This window comes from Hemicordylus capensis, chromosome 3 (genome assembly GCF_027244095.1).
Source record: "Hemicordylus capensis ecotype Gifberg chromosome 3, rHemCap1.1.pri, whole genome shotgun sequence".
Classification (NCBI taxonomy): domain Eukaryota; kingdom Metazoa; phylum Chordata; class Lepidosauria; order Squamata; family Cordylidae; genus Hemicordylus; species Hemicordylus capensis.
The window spans coordinates 66756587-66774318 of NC_069659.1; the positions used below are offsets into that span (position 1 = coordinate 66756587).

The 17732-nt window shown below is 42.0% G+C and overlaps 1 protein-coding gene across 7 annotated transcripts in view; it reads left to right on the plus strand.

Moving 5' to 3' along the window:
- The window catches only part of IGSF3 (immunoglobulin superfamily member 3), a 185355-nt gene that overhangs the window by 111401 nt on the left and 56222 nt on the right, over positions 1 to 17732 (plus strand). For 6 of the 7 annotated variants that reach the window (XM_053309402.1, XM_053309403.1, XM_053309406.1 and 3 more), the window contains exons 4-8: positions 3337 to 3747; positions 5947 to 5970; positions 6523 to 6912; positions 9432 to 9833; positions 17111 to 17515. In XM_053309402.1, the coding sequence (XP_053165377.1) occupies positions 3337 to 3747; positions 5947 to 5970; positions 6523 to 6912; positions 9432 to 9833; positions 17111 to 17515 (1632 nt within the window). The remainder of the gene's footprint in view (positions 1 to 3336; positions 3748 to 5946; positions 5971 to 6522; positions 6913 to 9431; positions 9834 to 17110; positions 17516 to 17732) is intronic. The other variant, XM_053309408.1, reaches the window with a different exon arrangement.

Sequence of the window (17732 nt, forward strand, 5' to 3'; positions counted from 1 at the left end):
GCTTCAGAGTCAGTGATGAAAAATTATATTCTATGAGGAAGGAGAGTCACATAAGGTTTGGAAGTACTTTAAATAACTAGAGCTGTCACATAGTTAAAGAAATCTTAAAACCTGTTCATTATTCACTTCTATGCTGGAGTGAGAGGAGCAGGATTTTGCCCACTTGTCCCATCTCCCCAACCTCTGCATGTTACATGCATAGAAGCCCCTTCCATGCCACTGCTAAATGCAGATGGGGCATGGCTAGTGGGTACAATTTATTCCCCCGCTGAGTGTTCACAATATGCATGGAGGGAACAAATGGACAAAGTTCGGTTGATGAGTTGTAATCTGTCTGTTTTTAAACTCTGCATATGTTTCCATAGTTAGAAAGAAAAAGTCTTCTTTGTGTTTAGTTGGTGAATTTTTTGCAGCAGAGACCACTTATATTAAAAGAGACATTTCCACCTTTGATACCATGCAGGAGGCAATTCCTATTCTAAGATTGTGACTGTGTCTGTAGGTTTTTTAAATATAAAAGTTCAATTAAAGTTTAGATCTGCTGCCTGGTTCATCAGGATAACCTTTTTAGCTGATCAGAATGTTTTTAAGCCGTACATCTGACTAATTGATGAAGCCCTATAAATAATCAGTTGCCCAATCAGAATTTTCCTGCCTGTTGGTGGGTCCCATTTGCCCCACCTAAACCACCCCTCAGTTTTGCATTCTGCTCAGTAGGGCAAGAGAAGCACATGTAAATAGTATATTCTGTTTGAAAACCTTTTCTTGTTTAATATAGAATCTAATCCACTTTCACAAAGAACGTACTTTGTTCTGTTGTGCCTTGGTGTGTTACTTGAGATGCTTTATTAACTGAAAACGAGAGAGAATTATTTTTTGTAACATTTGTCATTTACTCTGTGAATGTGTAAGATAAGATCTGCCTAGGCTTTGTCCTTTCCCCACAGGGTCTTTTTTTATCTGTAAGAGCCTTACCCACCTTAGCCATATTTGGCAAAATCCATATCCCCACATAATGGAAAGTGTATAGGAAGGTACTTTTCTATAGGAGAGATGTGCTCCAGAACTGTGAAGAGAATACTGTAGAAGGGGAAAAGGCAAAACAAAGGAAAACATTTTCTGAGAAGATTGGTTGTTTAAAAATGGCCAGGGTTGGGGTAGGGGGAGATGTGTGGCACTTGTAATGCTCCTTGCAGTGATACCATCAGTACCATCCAGTAAGTGCCTATGCCATAAATGCTGCTGGTATAATGTGGCTAAGAGTGTGAGCTGGGAAGTATGAATACATCCAGTTTTTGTACTGGCTAGGGAGAATATTCACAGTTTCCTAGCAACTCATTTACCAGTTTGAATTCTGGAACATTGTGATTTATTTTACTTATTTAGGAATAGGAACACTTGCTGAGGGATGTCATCTGGATTGTGCACAAGAAATTTGTGATGGCTGTGCGGTCTCTGCATGCAAACCACAGCACCTGGGAAGGTGCTTACATATTGACTCTACAGCTAGTGCTTAAGTTGCAGGAACATGCATTTGATACTATAGTTTGCTGTCCTTACAATAGAGAGTTTTCCTACAAATGCAAGACTTTAATTTTGCTTATAGGCATTGTTAAATTATGAAAGGGCTAAGCAAAGAAGAGAGAAATTCTACCCCATGGCTTTTTTGGAATAAGATTAAAGAAACAACAACAAAACTTGCTAGGGTAATATAAATCCTGAAAAACCAAGGGAGTAATTGTTCAGGAAGATCTGAGTAGATAAGACCAGGGCTGGAATTACGACGAATACTACAAATATTTATATACTAGTTTTCACCAAAAGTTGCCAAAGTCGTTTACATAGATACAAATAAATAAGTTAAATGGCTCCCTGTCTCCAAAGGGCTCACAATCTAAAAAAGAAACATAAAAAATTAGACACCAGCAACAGCCACTGGAGGGATGCTGTACTGGGGATGGATAGGCCCACTTTCTGCCCCTGTACTCAATAAAGATAATCACCACTTTAAAAAGATGCCTCTTTGATCAGTTAGCAGGGGGCAGGAGTTAAGAAGAGGAAAGCTAAGCTACGTATAATAGATATTTTAAAAATGAGCTGGACCTATTCAATTGTGCAATAGTAAATAAAGGAACATGATGTTTAATATAGTACAGGAGAACCTTGTTAAATCATGGGTTCAGCACCCATAGATTCACGTATCCGTGGTCAGGTAATGGATACCCAACCTCAACATTCACAGGGGAATTGGCAGAAAAGGGGTTAAACCCATGGCTCGGGGGTGGCTGGAAATGACCCCTGAGGCCATTTCTGGTCGCCATTTTGAGTTTAGGAACCATTTTATGGTGTGTGTTTTAAGGGAGTGTGTGTGATTTTTGGCCAATTTTTGGTGACTTCTTTGCTCATGAGGGGCATCCTTGGACTCCTTAAGGGCAGTGAAGCATGGTAGGGCACTTTATTTGGCCTGTTTTATCATGGGGTGTGTGTGATTTTGGACAGTGTGGCAACCTAACCCTCCAATTTAAATTCACTTTAATTCATTCATTCATTCGATTTCTATACCGCCATTCCAAAAATGGCTCAGGGCAGTTTACAAGGAGAAATAACAAACAAATAAATAAGCTGGAACCCTGACCCTGAAGTGCTCACAATCTAAAACAAAACATCAGATAGACACCAGCAACAGTCACTGGAGGTACTGTGTTGGAGGTGGACAGGGCCAGTTACTCTCCCCCTGCTAAATAAAGAGAATCACCATGTTAAAAGGTGCCTCTTTGCCAAGTTAATAGGGGCAGTTTAATGCCCCTATTATTCACGGATTCACTATCCATGCCCCTTCCGCACAGAACTAGACTCCTGCAAATAACAGGGTTCTGCTGTATAGACTTGTGGATCCCAAATGGGTAAGGAAAACACAGTGCTGCAAAATATGCTGCAGGTAAGTATATTTTAGCTAACAACACTTTGGGGAGATTCATTTGAGAATTAAGTGTGGTTTCTTATGAGAAAGTGCTTTGTTGGTACAGGTCAACTCTCTATCTAATCTATTAGGTTCAACTCTGGCCTCAGTTTCTTTGGCAGAGGCCTTTTCCAGAGTTCTCTACAGAGTCCCTTAATTGCAATGTTGATTATTGAAGCCAGGCTGTCTTCCATCTGACACACATGGACTGTCCCCCTGAGCTATGATCCTTCCAAGTGCCTTCCCACTCTGATGATGAAAACCTCTCCCCAGTGCATCTGAAGTCCTAGATGTTGTTTGCTCTACTCAGGATATGTCTGTAGTTGCATTTATCACCAATAGCCATTCTTTTTTCTTTTTCCATCTCTTTACTGCAGTTATTCCTGACTCCTTGCGGGTGACCTCAGAAGCCCAGACCCTAAACAAAGTGCAACATGATTCTTTGGAACTGAAATGCGAGGTGTCGAAGAGTACAGTACAGCACAGCCATGTTTCTGTTGCCTGGTACAGACAGAAAGCAGCTGAGCCTGCTGTGGAGGTCATCTCCCTCAGCCGTGATTTTGTATTGCGTGCAGGAAGCGATTACGCCCAACGACACGCCAGTGGAGATATACGCCTGGATAAAGTGGGTGAAACTCAGTCCAAGCTTACAATCTATAACCTGCAGTCTTCTGATGAGGGCGAGTTTTACTGTGAGGCAGCTGAGTGGATTCAGGATCCTGACGACACTTGGTTCGCAATGACTCACAAGCGCTCAGAGGGCACCATGGTCTATGTGGAAGGAACTGGTTAGTGCCAAGTTGTTGCTTTCTCCCTTTCTATTGGCTTTAACATTCTCTTTGGCTTTGGGTTTTTTCCGGGAAGGAGAAGTAGAACAATGAATAGAGTTGGCTGTGGGAAAGATTAGTATACAAAGAAGTGTTTCATAGGTTGAATTACCGAGTGAGTGACTTAAATCTCTAGGCTTCATTTTCTGCCTGCAAATATCATAACAGCTAAATTTTGGCTGAATAATTTCTCCAAAGATTTGAGGACAGAGTTCTGTAACTATTATCGGTCACGTTTAATTTTAAACTGGTGAAGCTTGAATAAACTAAAGACTGACTGCAGCAGAACTACACTCTCGCTGTATTTATCATGATCTGAGGCCATTACTGGTTAAATTTGGCAGAGTTAGGCCTTTTGGGGTAAGTGTATTTAATTTAAAAAGGGGAATCGCTTCCAATTTCTGTTCTCCCCACTCCTTTTGGAGGAAGGTGTGGCAGGCGCTGTTGGCTTGGGAGGCCTATATTTATGAGTGAGAGAGAGAGAGCAGGGGATGCAGTGGAAAAATTGCCATTCCACCTGCTGGTTTCCCACTCACAATTGCTCATGTAGAATTCCCTGCTTTGCCCCTAGCATATTTTGCCAGAGTGGAAAACACCCACTTGTTTACTGCTATTTAACCACCAGGATTGTGAGTATATCAGGGTCATTAAAAGGTGTTAAGAAGTAACCAACCCACACTAAATGATTTTCAGCATGTGTTTTTATGGCTTATCCATATGGCTCTTATTTCAGGGATACTATTTCAGCATTTTTGATCTCTCCCCGCCCCCACTTCAAAATTCAGATTCCCTTTCTTCTTTCTTTTCTCCTTCAACTCTCTTGACAGAGAAAAGTCTTCTCTTCTCTTTTTATGTTGTGACCATGTATATGAAACTGCCTTATACTGTGTAAGAACATTGATCCATCTAGCTCAGGGTTTCTCAACGTGTGGGTCTCCAGATGTTACTGGACTTCAACTCCCATAATGCCCAGCCCTAGTGGCCTTTGATTGGGAATTATGGGAGTTGAAGTCCAACTACATCTGGGGACCCACACGTTGAGAATCCCTGATCTAGCATAATACTGATAGCATTGTAGTGTGTTGTAAACCTCTCCGGAGTTTCACAGCCCTCCGGATCCCTGGAGAGATGGCAGGGATCAGACCTGGGACATTCTACTTGCAAGGCATGTGCTCTTCCATTGAGCTACAGCCCCTCCCTAATTCTTCTGCTGTCCACTTGTTTTTTCATTCTCTGCTATCCAGTCTGCCTCTCTTCTTCCAATAATGTAGAACCCAAGACGCTCTTGAGAAGGAATTCAGAATAAGACATTTCACTTATACAACATTCCTCCATCTGTTTAGGAGGAATTGTCATGGAGTTGTTATGGATGTTACCATAATTGATGAAAGTGGGCTTTACATTTTTATGTCCCACAAGAGCCTTTCTAGTTATGATATGCTGAGTAGACAAAATCAAGATGTTTCAGGTATTAGGAACTCTGTGAAATGCATTAATGTGTTCCTAAAATAACAAGTACCCATACCAGAATGGACAAAAATGCTGACCTATTGAACAGCTGCAAGAATACCAAAGGTGGCCATGCACTGCTTTGTTGCAAAGAAAAGTTGGCATTTTTAGTTGTCTGGAGTTTCAATAGAGAAATTGTCTCTTGAGAAGCAAATGTAGTTCTTTGGAAATAGTCTATTGAAAAGTAATTTGGCAATTTTGTACAAAATCTAACAAAGTGTGTGCATTTTGTTTTCAGAGGCAGAACCCAGACATCTAACAATTCTAAACATTTCCTTTTTGCTTTAAGATGCTAAAATAAGTATGGCCTACTATATTTCTTACTATATTAAAAATATTTTAAAACTTCTGATATGTATAAAGGGTGCATTATATATCTGGGCATGTGAATGGTGTTCACTTATCTTCTCTCTGCAATGAATTATGGCTGCTGTATAATGTGGTGGGATAGGAATATGAATCTATTTAATGCTTTTCTGCCCAATTACTATCACTGAATATGTATTGAACATACCTGTTTGGATTTATATAGAGTCAAGGCTCTACTACTTTCCTTTCAGTGTCTTACTAAACAACATTTTACCCTGTGTTGGTGTTGTCCTTTGTTGTGCTCCTTTTTGAACGATGGTGTCTTCCTTTTGGCCTAATCAGTTAGTAGTACTCATTCTAGTTTGGGTAGGATTTGCTGATTTCCCCCCACTTTCAAACCACTTATCTATCTCATGATTCTTTTAGTGGGTGAAACCATAATTTAGTGCCAAGACAAGGTATCTGGATAGAGTGCACAAGGTCCATGAAAAGTTAATTGCTAAGCTGGTGCACAATTCAGCCTTTAAATCAAAATATATAGACTAGGAATTATGGAATAATATCTCAGTATTTCAGGATATGGTGTAGAAATACCATAAAGAAATACTCCCTTGTCCAGCCTTTCCCCCCTCTCTCTGTATGGCTAGTAAAGAATTGTGCTTTAAATTAGCTTCCACTAAACACTTTTTCTGTCTGTGTTAATCTATGTATATATGACATAGATGGAGGCATAGCATTTGGAGAGGTGAGTAGAATCCAGTGGGAGGAGAAATTGCTGAGAGGGAGATCTAAAAGAGGCATAGAAATGTCTTGCTGCCTGTTCCAGTTCTTGTTGGTTTTTTCTGTGCGTTCAGTGCTGTGGCACAATTTCATTTTGGATGCGTGTGAGTGTATGTGTGTGTCTTCTATTCCTTTTAGATATGGATATCAATGTCCGACTTGAGACAGAGAAGCGCACATACACAGTAGGTGAGCCAGTGGAGTTCAAGTGCATTCTGGAAGTGCAGAATGTTGCAAAGAGATACTTCTCCATCTCATGGGCCTTCAACAGTTCCCTGATCGCTAGCTTTGGGGCCAATGCTGTGCCAGTCCTTAACAATGAGTTTGCTCAGCGAGAAGCTCTGGGGCAACTGAAAGTGGCCAAAGAGAGTGACAGTGTCTATATTCTAAAAATCTACCGACTTCGCCTGGAGGACAGCGGCAAATACAACTGTCGTGTGACAGAGCGCTTGAAGACATCAACTGGGGAATTCATTGATGGAGAAAGCAAACGGCCAAAGAACACACCCATCACAGTCCTGCCTCTTAGTAAGTGGAAGTCTTTATTCCTTCTATTGGGTGAGAGAAAGGAGGGCTGCAGCATGCCTGTGTCACAGGCAATTCTTGGGGTGACTTTTGTCCTTGGCTTTTGTGGACCATAATTTGTAGAGGGCTGATTAGATTTTTGTGTCACTTCACTCAAAGGATCTTACACCAGATAAACTCAGAAACCTCATCAAAACTAACAATGCATAATGCTAACAAACTAGAAAAATTCAAACCACTTGTCATATATATCAGAAAGATAATGAACAGTTTCTGCTTAAAGTACTTAGAAATATACTTTTAATAACATTCCTGTATATGCATTTACTGAAGGCCTTTGTATAATGAAACACCTTATGTCTCTTTTGGAAGGGTTGAAAGTTTGGGATGCAATCTGAAACACACTTAATTTGAGGCAAGTCCAATTTATTTCAACGTAACTCCCTTCGGAGTTACTTTGGTTTAGGATTGGGCTGGTAAGATAAGTATGGAACTACACACTCTGACTCTTCTGCATTTCTTCAAAGCCTAGCTCAGGGGTCTCAAACCTAAGTTCTAACAGGAAATGGGAGGAGAAGTTTGACGTAGTCAAGGCAAGAGTTTACGATGGCACGGACTAGAGTTTCTGCTGAGAGCCATAAAAAATTGAAATATCCAGACATGAGGCCCTTTTGGCCATCTTAAACAACTTTTGGCTGGCTTCTAACCTGCTGTTTCTGGGCAAAGTATTGGAGTGTGTGGTGGCATCTCTGCTCTGGATGGTCCTGGATGAAACTCATTATTTGGATCCTTTCCAGTCTGGCTTCTGGCCTGGATATATAGCAGAAACTGCCTTGGTCACCTTGGTGGATGATCTGTGTGGGGAGATAGACTAGGGGAGTGTGACCCTGTTGACTCTTCTAGACCTCTCAGTGGCCTTTGATACTGATATCCTTCTGGGCCTCCTCGCCAGGTTGGTACTTGGGGGCACCATGATACAATGACTCTGGTCCTACCTTGGGGAGCTGTACTTAGGTGATGCTGGGGAATGCCTGCTCTACCCATTGGGATGCCACAGGGTTCTATTCTGTTCCCCATGCTCTTTAACATGTACATGAAACCACTGGGTTGGGTTGCAGTGTCATCAATATGCTGATGATATCCAGCTCTGGCTATCATCTAAGTCAGCTGAAAACAGGGAGGCAGTGGATGTCCTGAACCAGTGTCTTCAGGCTGTTCTGGATTGGATAGGAGCAAAAAAACAACAACTTAAAAGTGCTCTTACCGCTAATTATCCGAGTGGTAAGATAAATCTGGCCTTGGATGGGGTCACGCTCCCCCCTGAAAGACCAAGTTAGCAGCTTGGGTGTACTTCTGGACCCGACACTGACCTTGGAGTCACAGATGGCAGCAGTGTATTGACTCTTAGCAGCTACGGCTGGTATGCCAGCTGTGACCCTACTTGGAGAAGCCAGCTCTGACTTCAGTCATTTACCATGCACTAGTAACATCCAGATTGGATTGCTGCAATGTGCTTTATGTGGGGCTGTCCTTGAAGATGGTTTGGAAGCTTCAGCCAGTCCAGAATGCTGCCACAAGGATGCTTGTGGGCTCTAGTAACTTCTTGAGTTTTACACCCATCCTGTGTTAACTTCATTGGCTGCCAGTTTGCTTCCTGTCTGGGAGTAGGAAGATCCATTACCCTGATGCCTGCACATGAGCAGAGGCGCCACGTGTCTCTGGCAACTAACCTGCAGATGACAGACGATCCCGGTGCTCCGAGAAGCGAAAACAAAACTGTGTCTGCTGGCAGCCATTTTTATTAGTCCCGAGGCTAGAGGGGTCCAGCGGAGGAGACCTCTAGTCACAGAACTCTTCGATAAAAATGACTGCCAGCACCTAGGAATGGCATGAAGGCTGTATTGCATGCAGACGATCAACGACAGAGGTAGGATTGCTGTAATCTCTGTCTGCATCGATTTTGGAGCTGGATAGAGGACCTCGATTACCCAGAGTTGGAATACCTGGGTTGGGCAGATTCCCATTGGCCCAGATGCCAAAAAAAAAAAAAAAAAAAAGGCTGGGTTTTTGTTCTCTAGAGTATTTCTAGGATACTCTAAAATTTGTCCTGGCTATCAAAATTAGCACCAGTAATAATGTTCTAGGCACATACCTGAAATAATAAAGGAGACAAAATTGATTGTCATATATGTCCTATGAGACGTGTTTCTCCGCATGACTACTCATGAATGTTCCCAGGCATATCATCTCGGAGAGAAACAAGAATATTTTATCCAATTATACATTTGGTAAGCAATTTCTTTTTACAGTGGTCACAATCTTATACATTGCTTGATTGGTATCCATATACTGCCAAATCACATACATTTCTCCACACAGTCCATTTTGACACATATTACCATATGCACATTTGCGAGCTACTGGAGGAAAACTTTCTGGGAGGAAAACTACCCATTGGAACGCCCATATGAATTGGCCCAAACAGCCTTGACAGTAATCTTCTATTCTTCCATTTACTGCAGAGACCAATATCTCAGTGGAAGTGACCAACAATGCCAGCAATGTTCTGGAAGGAGAAAACTTGAGATTTGGTTGCAGTGTGCGTACCGGTTTTAGACCCCAAAACCGCCTCTCTGTCACCTGGCAACTTGTGGACAAGCAGAACCGTCGCAGTGACATTGTGCAGCTTGACCGGGATGGCACACTTCATCCAGGCCCCTCTTATGCTGAGCGCAGTAGCTACGGTGAGATCCAGATGGAGCAGATACGTCCTGGATCTTTCACACTTGAAATCTTCAACAGCCTCAAGGCAGATGAGGGCCATTATGAGTGCCGTATCACAGAGTGGACACGTAGGATCGATGGGGAGTGGCAGATGATTGGGGAGCGACATAATGGCTCTGCCGTATCCATCAATGCACTGGGTGAGTTCAAAAGGTGCTGTTAAACTTATGTAATTCTGGTAGATGTAAGGTGTATGCATTCCTCTTCGAAGTCTGTGAGGTATTAATTCCATTGATTCAGATATTGTTCTTGCATTGGCAGGAGAAATAATTACACCCACTTTGTTTAGTGACTGGAGATGCAGGAGCCCGTTTTCCTTTTTGAAGCTTGTGTGCATTCACCTTCTCGGACCCATACATATTATCCTGGAAACACAAGCCAAATCTAAATGCTATAAGAAATACAGAGTTACTGCTGCTTTATGTGCCTCCCTTTTTGATGTATAGTTTCAGAGGCGGGAAGAATTAACAGCACCATGAGATCACAGCAGTGTATTAATTATACATTACCAGGAAGTAGGGAGAGAGCAAGAGAGACCAAATGGTGGCATCTCCATGTTTCTTGGAGCATCTAATTCCTTCCTCATGTGGAGTGCATGGGGAAGATGAACATCAAAGAGCAAAAGTGTCAGTTTCAACCTAGATCATTTTTAACAGATTGGAGTAGATGTTCCTTGCGTCATCTCACTTACAGGCATGGACCAGCAGAGGGCTCTGGTTCTGAAGCATTGCCACTCTGCATGGATCTACCTTTCTAGCTGGCAGTTTGCTCCTTCTAGGTATAAATATTCCTGGGGTAGCTTGCATCTCTTTCCAGAGCAATAGGCTATATCTGGTTGTTCCTCAAGAGCTACTGTCAATACTGCACTACCTTCCTGTGCCTATTTGAGTCCCTCTCTACCTCTTCCTACATCTTTTATCTCACTTCTTGCCATCTGTCCGGGTAGAATTCCTTTGCTAACAAACCCAGGTTGATCTTTCCATTACAGCACACACTTGTGGTGGTTACTGGTGTCTACCTTTCTTTTTAGATTGTGAGCCCTTTTGGAACACGGTTCCGTCTTTGTCTGTCTAACTGCTTTGAGAATTTTGTTGGAAAAGTGGTATATAAATATTCTTTGTCATAATAGTCCATTGTCCCTGGCCTAGACATTTCAAACTACTAATCCTGACCATGCCATTGACTTGGGCTTCAATTCAACACACTACTGAAGTTATAAAGACTTAGTACTTGACTGGAAAAGGTATTATGGTGTCCTTGAAGATGCTTGTCTTGCAGTGCACTGTCCTCCTAAGTCTTCCTTAGCCCTATGTGAATGACAGGACATTCAAAAGACAGGGACTATTCAGCCATCTGGCAAGCCAAGAAGAGCTTGATGGGAAATGGCCTAATGACCAGTTACTGGGTTCTCCTCCTCAAAGTGTGCCCTTGTTTGCTGGAATGTCAGTTAGCAAAACTCTCTGGATCATAAATCGGGTCAGAAGAAAGTTTTTAAATAGTTATAAATGAACAAGTTTTAATGGGGAGAAGTGTTAAAATAATGGAGACAGATTATGTATACCAACCTTTTAAATAAACCGTAAGCTAGAATCTGAAAGAAAAATCCAAATACCACAATCTGGTAATGCCTTTATTAGGACCATCCAAAATGACACCAAAGTCTGAAGCATGTTTTTGAGTTCTCCAGAACTCTTGAGGCTGGAAGTTGAACAAACAAAACAGAACAAAAAATGGGGGTGAGGGGAATGAGCATATTTTAGGAGATCAAACATTTTCAGTTTACAGCAGTGTTGAGATGGAGTATAGGAAGAGCCCTGGGTGCCTCCTGAAACCAGTGTGTAGCACATTTGCAGGCCTAGTTGGATTAGCCTCCAAATGTGCTATACACTGGTTTCAGGATGTGCCCAGAGCTACTGGGACAAAGGAACCATAACTCTTCTCCCATGTTTGATATAAATGCCTAGCAGTTACAGTTCTGTCTCCAGAGTGTATTGAATCACACTTAAGTTTGCTTAAAACTTTGTGTCATTTTGTTTGGTCCTAATAGAGAGTGTGGCTTTTGTATTTATTTTTTTGAATGGACCAACACAGCTACCTGTGATTTAAAGTAAAGCAATATAGTCAACAATAAACGGATGTCAAGTTCACTGACACCATAACCAGAAAGGCTAGCATATATTCTAAACTGATTTAAATAAGTTCCTATTAGGTTATAACTTTATAGTAGTGCTGGTCAGGTTGGTTTAATTGCCCAATGCACAGTTGCTGATGGAACTCGAGAGTCATCGTTATCCCTGAAAACTGAGCAAAGAGGAGCCTTTTCAAGTCTCTTAGACTTGGCAGGAAAAGAATGAAGTCCCTGTTCAGGCCAGCTTAGTAACTATTGCTGGTATCTTCCCTTGATTGATTCCCCCCACCACCACCACCACTTTTTCACATCAGTGACCAAAGTGGTTTACAATCAGTAAAAGCACAATTTGTTTATATGTAAAATTTAAAAAGCAGTCACTTCTACAGGACAGATAATCCTGGAGAGAATCTATCTATGTGGTCGCTAAGGGTCGGCACCGATTTGATGGCACTTAATCAGTCAAAAACTCCCACAGAGTTTATTCTATGGCTGTGGGGCAAGGGATTAGAGCGGAATAGGTGGAATTCAGTGATGGAGGCAGGTTTTCCCTTGCAGGCAGTTGATTGTTCCTTTGAATTTCCCTTAGTTTGTGAGATCTTTCCAGACTGCATAACTAAAAGTATGAAAGCATGGTTCAAACTGCTTTAGGAACCCTTTTGTTGTTCAAAAGCATTATGTAAACAATTTTAATTATTACAATAATAATGGTGCTTATTTGATGGATTCAGGGGATCATTCCTATAAGGAATAAAACCAGAAATTAAGAATTCAATATTTTGAATATGAGTTTATCTGGTTCAAACTGAGGAATTTCCCTAAGTTGCCCAAACGGGTTTTGTGAGCTTTGTTCTATCTTCAGCATATATTGGGATGCTAGCAATCAAAACTAGAGATTAAAACCTAGTTTCTTCCATTCTGCTGATGGTCATCCTAATACTGGTCACTGGACATCTTTAGTGTGAGTAATCTTTTCTGCCTCGCCCCAGTGTTTTGCAAGCATAGACGTATCGGTTCCAAAGTTTCTGTCTAGACCTAAAGTTTCTATCTTGCTGCTTCTCTTTTTCATGACCTGTTTCTTTTTCTGAAACGAAGAACTCTCTCTGACACCCAGGCTGCAGCTACCCTACTTCTTTATTGACCTTGATGCGGGCATTTTATATATATTTTTTTGCCTTTACTGTAAAAGCCATACCCAGAGAGAAACATTCCCTAAAGTGACTGAGTGAAGTTATCCCCGCCAAGAAGTTCAGAGGCAAGAGCAGGGCTGTCCTTAGAGAGCCTTGGCAGGGTCCGGGGGCAAATCAGCCAGTGTGGGGCCCCCTTCCAGTTAATTCTAATGGGGGTTAGACGAGCGGGACCTGGGGCGGTCGCCCTGCTTGCCATGCCCTAAGGACAGCCCTGGGCAAGAGGCAGTATGCCTCACAGCTCTGAGTCATCTGCACAGCTATCCCTTGGCCAGGCATGCTTGGGGAAAGCAACATGATAATGCTTGCTTTGAAAAATGCAGAATTGGGGACTCCTTCTGGTCCTCATTACACGTGATCATTTAAATTCCATTTTGTGAGGCAACCAGTACTGCAGAGTCCCTAGAATGTGAATCACCTTAAACAATTTGAATGTAGTGGTTTTTATAAAATATAGAATGACTTTCTTTCAACACAAAAGTGAACATTCTTGGGTGAGGTTGCATGGGCAGACATACATCTCCAGTCAACCTTTTCTATGTACAGGTGAAAATGGTGGGGCTCCTACCCCATGTTTCTCTTTTAGCTGAAATGTGGGCAAACTTGCAGGTGATAATCAATGGGCAAGTGAAAGCTTAGTCTGTCTCCTCTGCACATGTCCTCCCTGTGGCTGTTTTTAGTTGTTGTTGTTGTTGCTGTTGTTTTCCCTCTGGGCATCTGCAAATGTGTTTATCAGTGATGATCATATATTTTTATTCTGGAGAATATAGTTGTGGTGCTTGCCATACCTTAAGTGAGAGATTATGGGATTGTGACTTTGCCCTGGGCTTTGGAACAAGTATTTCCAAAGCTCAGTCTGATGTCTGAGATAATGAACTTCCCCATTTGTGGAAGGGTCACCGGTTGGTGGTGACCACAATGTGTGATTTTGAGGTTAGCCAAAATTTTGTGGACCTCTTGAAATAGCATCTAGGTCAGCTCACAAAAAAGGAGGTTGGGACAGAAAATAAAAATCCAAATTTTTTAAATTTACTGAAGTGAGAATCAGTGCCCATGTAGATTAAAATATGGAGTGAAGGAAACTGTACAACATGGAGTTGGGGAAACGCTAGCAAAGTGATATTATAGGCAAGCAGTGCAAAGCAGGATTTAAAGATTTGTACGATACAATTTCCCGAAAAAGTTAAGCCACAGATTTTCTAGAAGAAGCAAGTAAGTGTTGGTGGTCACCCTTGTTGTATCTCCACTTCAAATTACTGCATAGACCCAAGCCCAGAGAGTGGTCTGAAGAAACATTACATAGTTAACATGCTGGCTCTTAGGAATTCTAGTCCTGTAAGCTGCCTATGGAAAACTCTAAGCCTCTCTGATGTCCTTCGAGGAAGAGCAGAGTATAAGTTAAATCCATAATACAAAAATGTAATTGCTGCTTAAAGTTACCCAGTATATTCCCCAGGAAAAAGAAGCAGCAGTATTTTGACACATCGTGCCATAGAAGGAGATGTTAGAAAATTTCCACTTCTGGAAGTTCTATAATTTTTACAAGACTGCAAGCTTGCTTAGTGAGATGGGCTGCACCTTGGACCTCTCTTGACTGCAGTGCCTTTCATGGAGATCTATCAAACAGTCCCTTGGGCCTCTATTCATTTGTTTGATACACTATAACATTGACTCTCAGTTTTTGACCAGAACTATGTTTGTACAAATAATTCTTCAGAAAGTAATTTAGGGCTGCCTGAAGATGTGTGTGTCTGGATTCTACAAAACAAAAACAAAGTCTTCTGTATTCTTAATATCCAGAAGTTGGATCTGAAATATCTGCCCTGGACATGGCCTGATGCTTCCTTTCCTAGGTATAGCAGTTGCCACATTGTACGTAGATCCCACTCTCAGTGAAGTGAGACAGGGAGCATGCTTCCTTTCACCCTCCCCTAGCCTCTTCTCCTGGATAATAATTAAACACATTTCCAAAAGGCTTTAATCCCAAAGATTGACCTGTTTTTGCTGTAATTACATGGGCCAGAGCTCTGCTATAGTGACGTCCTTTGATGATTAGAATCCCGAGTCCTTTGCTGTAAGTGTGTTGAGATCTCTGTAGCAGCTCTGGGGCAAGGCTGGCAGGCGAAAATTAATCTGCTTGCTGCAATTAATATCCCAGCTGCCTGGCATTGTTAATTAATACCTTTTAGCCTTTGGGTCAGAAGGTACAGTCTTCATGAGCAGTACAGATCCAGAGGCAACTACCTGAACAGTCTTGCATGGTCATAAGAACTGAACTGTCTCCTGCCTGGCTGTCTCACAGAAGGCTAGTACTGGGAATTATTCTGAGGAACTTTATGGTGTGTATGCTGGAATCATATTCTTTTTGTGGTATGTGTAAGCTTATCACACAGTCCCAAGGGCCACATTAAAGGTTTCATAGAATATGCACATGTTGCATGCCAGGCAGCTCTGTGGATGAAAGCTAACTAGCAGCAGCATTTGGTGTTTGCCCGTGATGCACGACTATCTAAAAGTACAGAACATTTTATAAGCAAGAAAAATGTTCCTTTTTCAATTTCCATTTTTAAAAAAGCAAAAAAAGCTCTTTAGGTTCAATATGTCGTGTTCTCTAGTTAGAAACATATCTGAAAAGAATGGGATGAATAGTTTCTCTTTTTCTGTTAATGAGTTGTACAGTCTTGGTCTGATTACTGAGCAGGATCTACTGTACCTCCCTAGATCATGGCCGCCTGCTCTCAGCCAGCACTTGCATAATGGCCTTCACCTTCACGTAAAGAGTGCCTTGTATGTACAGTGTGATGTTGTTGGAGTCCTGCTACAAGGGCTGTAGATAGCAGGGACATTATGTAGCGTATAATGTACACAGGAGCGTAGCAACTATTGAGCAAGAGGGGACAACTCTCCCCAGGCCCCAAGGTTCGGGGGGGCCCCTCATGGCTCCCCCTTGGCCAGGGAAAAGGAGCTCCCTTTTACCAATTCCACCAATCACTGATGGGGAAAACTATGCTGAGGCTATGACAGCCCCATTCTCTGCACTGGCCCCACCCTTTGCATCTGACGTCAGACTGGGGGGGGGCGTGGCTTGGGAAACACGTGTGCTCTGTGCATGTGAAATAAAACCCAGGGAGCAGAACAGCCTCGGTTAGCCTTCGTCGCCCAGCCCCCCGCAAAGCTCCCTATGCCCTGTACATTGGCATGACCATATCATCAGCTAAGATCCATACTTGTGAACACACAAGCTGTATTTGGACCAATAAAATTCAAGAAATGCAACAATTAAGACAGGGCATACCCCATAATATCTTAACATAGATACTCTGTAAAGCTGAAAATAGAGAGAACAGCACATTGAACTCTAAAGTTGGAATAAATCTGATAAATTGTAGACCCATTAACATTTAATATGCTGGCTGAACTAACTCTCTCTCTCTCTCTCTCTCTCTCTCTCTCTCTCTCTCTCTCTCTCTCATATTATATGTGTGGCCCATATAATCTGAATATTTTTGGGGTATGCAATGTATATCCCTCAGGCTCTGTCCAGTCAATTAAAGTTTGTTTCAGATGCATTTGGGTTTTTCCCCACTTTCACAATCCTTCCTGAAAGAGAGTGACAGTGGGGAACAAAGCAGACTGCTGTGCATGGCAGAGAGAACCATTGCCTCCCTGCAGTTCAGGAAAACTACTTGGCCTTGAATGGAGGGGAAAATAGGATAGCTGAAAGGAATGTTAAAGATAAGCTTACCATATAACCTTTTCAAAACAGAATTCATCTGAGGATTTTGAGTTGGTTAGCAGAATTTGAATGAACTTGCTAATTTTTGTCCCCAGAATTCTGGAGTAGAATTATGCAGAATTTCAGCTGCTTTTCTTCCTATCCCCATTTTAAAGCTCTTTTTGTGTTTTTTGTGTTGTGTTACTGAAAACAAGATCTCACCAGAAAGGTGTTTGCTTTTTGTTCTGTATGGTGCGTGTGTGTGTGTGTGTGTGCATGCACGTGCTGCAATATAGGAAACTACATTATTACTTAGCTGATTGGATTAATGTACAGAAGTTATGAAAATTTTCACTTTTCACCATCTTCTCTTTTTTTTTTGGTTAGATGCTGGCTTTGCAGTTACAGCCATCTCCCGCACTCCTGGAGTGACCTATAATGAATCATTCGATCTACAGTGCATCATCAAGCCACATTACCCATCCTGGGTCCCAGTGTCTGTGACATGGCGTTTTCAGCCAGCAGGCAGCACAGAGTTTCACAATCTGGTTACCTTCACTCGGGATGGAGGTGTTCAGTGGGGCGATAGGTATGTTGGGTTCCGAACCCGAACAGCCATTGAGAAAGCAGAATCTAGCAACAATGTGCGCCTGAGCATCAGCAGAGCCAGTGACACAGAGGCAGGCAAATACCAGTGTGTGGCAGAGCTCTGGCGGAAGAACTACAACAGCAGTTGGACACGACTAGTGGACAGGACCTCTAATCTACTGGAGATCAGGGTCTTGCAGCCTGGTAAGTGTTTTATTTGGCAATACTGTCATGAGAAAGTTGCTTTGAAAAATGAAATTACTTTCATTATAGAACTTTTCTTCTTTGAAGTTATGGCAAATTCTTACTGCTCTTAGTTGCATTGCATTGCCTTAAAGACACGAGTTCTCAGTCAATGTTTGAACACTTTCAGAATTTTAAAAAGTCAGTTTCAGCCTGCTTGAGTTTACCAGTATAGAGA